At 31.7% G+C, this 5203-nt stretch overlaps 1 protein-coding gene across 2 annotated transcripts; it reads right to left on the reverse strand.

Moving 5' to 3' along the window:
- On the reverse strand, positions 1 to 3496 carry LOC145036544 (CDP-diacylglycerol--serine O-phosphatidyltransferase 1-like). Of its 2 annotated transcripts, XM_078985004.1 has the most exons (13): positions 3227 to 3491; positions 2334 to 2529; positions 2196 to 2261; positions 2054 to 2113; positions 1870 to 1960; positions 1749 to 1803; positions 1557 to 1636; positions 1345 to 1461; positions 1167 to 1251; positions 978 to 1069; positions 643 to 896; positions 463 to 551; positions 1 to 371 (listed from the first exon to the last, which is right to left on the reverse strand). In XM_078985004.1, the coding sequence occupies exons 2-13, from the start codon at positions 2495 to 2497 to the stop codon at positions 238 to 240; spliced, it is 1287 nt and encodes a 428-aa protein (XP_078841130.1). In that variant the 5' UTR covers positions 2498 to 2529; positions 3227 to 3491; the 3' UTR covers positions 1 to 237. The 2 variants fall into 2 exon arrangements, with proteins under 2 accessions (XP_078841130.1, XP_078841129.1); XM_078985003.1 differs by having other exon boundaries at positions 643 to 1069; positions 3227 to 3496.
- Between the last annotated feature and the right edge of the window lie 1707 nt (positions 3497 to 5203).

The raw sequence follows: 5203 nt of genomic DNA on the forward strand, positions 1-5203 counted from the left end.
TGAAAAAAACATAGACCAGATTTATAGTAATTCTCGTAACAGTTAACAGAATCTTGCAAAAATCCATTACAATCGACACCTTTCAGTTAATAAAATATAAACCCCAAATAATATAAAAAAATCCTGGCTGAAATAATGAGAATTTACAGTTATGAAATGAATAAAATTTACAACACGTATGTTGACATTCAATAAAACGACCCATTTTTCACCAAAAAAAACAGGTGGCATACGAATTCAAAGCCGTTTTTGTTTTTTGCTTAAACTTGGATGAAATCGCCATGTCCACATCATCAAGAACGCAAGAAGCCCAACACCAACAGATGACCATAAAATTACAACCCATCTAGGCATTGGAGTAGGAAAAAGACCTAAAAAAAATCTTGATTCATAACATATCCATACATATAAATCTTGATTCAAAGTATTATACGAATAAAATTCATGACATCAAAAACTCACCATGCCCAAATTTGATGCAAATAAGTAGTTCAATGATGCAAATTGCAAGCGAAAGCCAACAAAAAGCTCCAACCTTTTTCACGGGTTTTCTGAAAAATGACCAAATTTACAAAAAGTTATACACATTTTTGCATCAAAGTATAAATGAAAATGGTACAAAAAGTGAACAAGATTAATTACCGGTCTTGTAGGTAAGAATTATACTCCCGAACCGTAGGAATTGCAATAAGCCACCAAAGTAACAATCGATAAACAATAATAGGGTTTCGAGGCGGGACCCACAGGCAAAATTTGAGGAAAAAAGTGTTGAGTTCAACGGTTAAAAACACAATGCAAAGGGTTAAAACTTGAATGAATCGCCATGGATCAAGAAACGGATGCCATTCGTCTTTGTCCCAATTTGCTGGAGTAAATTGACCTAATGTTCGTTTTACCTGGCACACACAGATATATATCAACTGGTCAACAGACTGACAATGATACTGATACTGATTGGATTGGAAACATAAACTTACTTTGCCCAAAATATTTGGTTGACGGCTTATTCCTACCCACTCGTATGTTTTACCATCAAAATAACGAACGGTATGCATCCCTGCCCAAATACCTACAAATAAAATAAATGTAAAAATAAAATTTAAACACAAATTATTAAATATGCATATCTAAATGTAAGTAGAAACTTTTTAATTTAAGCATCTCACCTAACCAATTGCAAATCAATATATCAAGAACAATGCTATCCCACCAACACTCATTAAAATTTGGCAACATATGGCGAAATGTTAGCTGAGGAAAGAATATAAATGAAAGCGTTATATTTTCAGAAAATTGTGATTTTTAAGATTAAGAAACTGGATTAATTGAATTTGAAAATCGGACCTCCATTAACTCGAATCCGATTGATAATACCCATAAAAGTGGTTGATTACGGATCATTATTGCCTTTGCCCACCACCCGAATAAATGAGCAGGAACAAATTCATCAAAAAGTGTTTCCTGAAACGCCAATTTTTTTTTTTTTAGGAAAACATGTAAAAAAAATAAAATTGAAGAATATAAAGGTTTGAAGATTGTGAAAGAAGAAATCATACATAAACATTTATAAACCTGTTAGTGGGATTATTGGGTACATATATTCGACAATCAGCACCATATGATCTTTCTGGAAGTTCTGAAAAACAAATAAATAAATAAAACATCAAATTACAAATATAAAATCATGACATGATGAAAACTTCTAAAAAAAATTAAATTAAATTTTCATATGAGATATAAAGAGTTACCAACACCAAGATCAGGATGGAGATACTTCATGAATTGCCTAGCATCATCGCGATTCTAAAAACCAAAAATAAATGATTTTGTATAGGGGTAAAAAGGTAAAACAACATAAAAAATACTAACCTGAAAAAGCAAAAATGTTAATGCTACAAGGTAAATAACAGCCATGCCATGAACTAAACGCCAAATTGCAGGATGTGGCCTGATTAATAACCTATTTATAAGATCATACACATAAAAATGTTAATTGCCTTATAAAAAAAAAATTAAAAAGTATGTTATTAAAAAATATAAAAAAGTAACTTACGTTGAAGGAGCTTGAAGCAAACAGTAAGCTAGAAAAACTGCAATCATTGCCCATATGCCCCTTTTATTTTGCAATAAACATCAACATTTGAATATCACTTTCTTTAAAGAATCATGCAAAAAGAAATCCAAAAAGGATTCACCTTTTGACAGATGTTACAATATCATCTGATGGATTGCTTTCCGGATCAACAACTCCACTAGCCCAACTGAGAAACAGATTTGAAAATTAATTAATAACTGAAAAAAAAAATGAAAATGAAAATGAAAATGATACTTACATCAGAAAACATGAGCCTATGAATAAAAGTGTAATTGTTCGAGGTTTGTAAGCCCAAGCTGTCCATGGATCGAGTTCTTCAACAGAAATGGATGTGCTCACTTCATGACTTTGATGGGCAATATAGTCTTTTCTCCTTTCACTCTTTAGACCATTAGACTCCATAAAAATGTCGTGTTATTAGCTTACCTTGATCACTGCAAATGGTGTAAATATTCAAACATGTAATACAGTGAATATAAAACAAGATACCAAGATTTAGGTTACAGAAATTGCAAAAGATTTTCTGATGTTTAAGTTTCTTTTGTTTATAATATCTTGCTAATTTGACACAGTTCATATGTTATGTGTGTGGATCTCATTTTGATTTCTACATAATTAACAAAACCAGAACTCACAAGTCACAATCACATCATTCATATTCGAATATGCCAATTAAACGATACCCACAAAATAAACAGATCAATTTCAAAAACTAATCGGATTAAGTAATCATGTTCAACTTCAATGAGTTAATCAGAGACAAATCTTCTGAATTGACATGATTATATGCAAATCGTGGAAAGTTCTGCCTCTTACCTCATTAGCAATCGTTTTTCCCAAAAACAATAATGAAAATAAACATAAAGTAAGCATACTAATTCAATAATGACTAAAATCCGGCAACAATCATATGGAAATCAAATCTCGGAGTCAAACTCTCGAGACGTAATTACTATTCAATTATCACACAAACGCAAAGTGTTATCAACAAAACCAATACACCCCACTTAAATTCGCCATCCAATATCGGAAACCCACATCAGATATAAAAGAAAAGGCAAAATTAATGGAGAAATAAGAAGAGAAAATGGCGAAAGAATGTTACAGAGAGATGAGAAAAAAAGTACATACGCATAACGAGAAGAGATGAGTAAGGAAAGGGTGATTGAGCCCTAGTGGTGAGACTGAAAGAAAAGGAAAGAGGGATCCTTAGCCGTCCGATCTTGGAGAAAAAGAGTTGAATGATGGGAGATTTCGAGAAGAACTGGAAGTTTGTATTGATGGGAGGGGATGCGTTATATGTAGTCTGTGAAAAGATTCTTGATAAATTTGAGTATGCGCAGTGGGAAGGATTTGTATGTATATGTATTGTTGCGTCAGTGAGAGGAAGTACGACTGGTCAAAGGGATGGAGGGGTTGTGAAATATAATAGGGGTGATTTTATAATTTATATATATACCCTAGTTGCGGGTCATTAATTTTCAAAAGATATTTACAATAAAATACAAAATAAATAATATAAATTTATTTTTATTAACTATAAAATACTATTTTATTTTTTTAATATTATAATTATAATGTTGTATTTTTTTTTTCTATTTTAGTTCGAACATGGTATATTGTTTTTCATCTATGAGAATTTAAATCTATCCTTACTTATAACAGCAAAACATTACACATTTGATATGATATTTTTTATGAATCGATATTCATAATGGTCACTCTAAATATGGACAATATAAATAACTGATTTAGGATGTCTTGTGAACCACGTCTTAACAGAAAATAGGTCATCTGCTCAGATAATGAACGATTATGTTATAAATTACATATTGTTATATCTGACAGAATTTCACGTATAATTTTCACTTAAACCAAGAGAAACATCTATTGCTCAAAATGCATAAATTACATCTCCAAGCACATCATTTATATATGATGTATGGATAAAATTTTATCCCAATCCATTCATAAATGGATTTGAATTGCCAATGAGGGACTAGCTCACTTGCAAGAGGTTTTGCCTCTTATATTGGAGGTTCCGACTTCTAGTCTGAGCGTTGTCGAATTCTACTAACTTGTAATATCAACTTCTAAACAATAACTAATTGTTAAAAAAAAATGGATTTGAATTATACATTAGTTTTTTTAAACGGACAGATTTTATATATATATATATATATATATATATATATATATATATATATATATATATATAAAATAAAATAAAATAAAATAAAATAAAAAAAAAAAAAACTAGCAAGATTGTAACACCCGGTTTCGGGTCATTTCTTAATTCAGGGTTGTGGATCGAAATTCGATCATGAAAAGGGCTTTGGGCTTGAGGAAGGAAAGCTTAGACCTTATTAAAGAATTGTTAATGTTGGTTGTGAGATCTAATCCCTTGATTTGTGTGCTGGAACCGAATGGTAGAAAGGGAAAAGTTATATATCAGGTTTCTTGCATAAATTAAGAATTTTAGACTGGTATGTTTTTAGTCCAAAGTAACTAGATAAGTTTGTAGGGATCTTCAATACATTTTTGTGCATATGAAGAATGTCGAAAACATCATTGAAGCGAAGAAGTTATGGTTGTTTGAAGTTAAGCTGGAAATTGGAGTCTGGCACTACGCAAAGCGTAGTGGGGGAACATTTCTAGTGAGTTAAGCAAGAAGTAACTTTATGTTACTCATGGCGTAACTGCACAAAGTAAAAACTCTAATTTTGGGGTTTTGGGCCCTATTTAAGGACTCTAACCCCTTGGGATCCGTCTTATCATCAACCTGCACCCTCTTGAGCCTCTAACTTGAAACCCCTAACCATCTTATGAGGATTTTGAAGCATTTGAGTGTTTTCTAGTGTGTTTTGTGAAGAAGGAGATCATTGAAGGTGTGTTTGGGGAGTTCAAAGATTGTAGATCCAGACTCTACTCTTGTTTAACATCCTCCAGGAGGTATAAAGCTTGAACCTTGATGATTAATTAGATAGATCTAGCTTGTTATGTGTTTTATAAGCTTTTTGTCCCTTTATCTTGGGTCTAGTGAGTATGAGCTACTCTAGACCTCATGAGTGGCATTTTCTAGCATCTTTAAGCTTATAGAGTAATAAA

The sequence above is a fragment of the Lactuca saligna genome, chromosome 3 (genome assembly GCF_052625555.1).
Source record: "Lactuca saligna cultivar CGN05327 chromosome 3, ASM5262555v1, whole genome shotgun sequence".
Classification (NCBI taxonomy): Eukaryota; Viridiplantae; Streptophyta; class Magnoliopsida; order Asterales; family Asteraceae; genus Lactuca; species Lactuca saligna.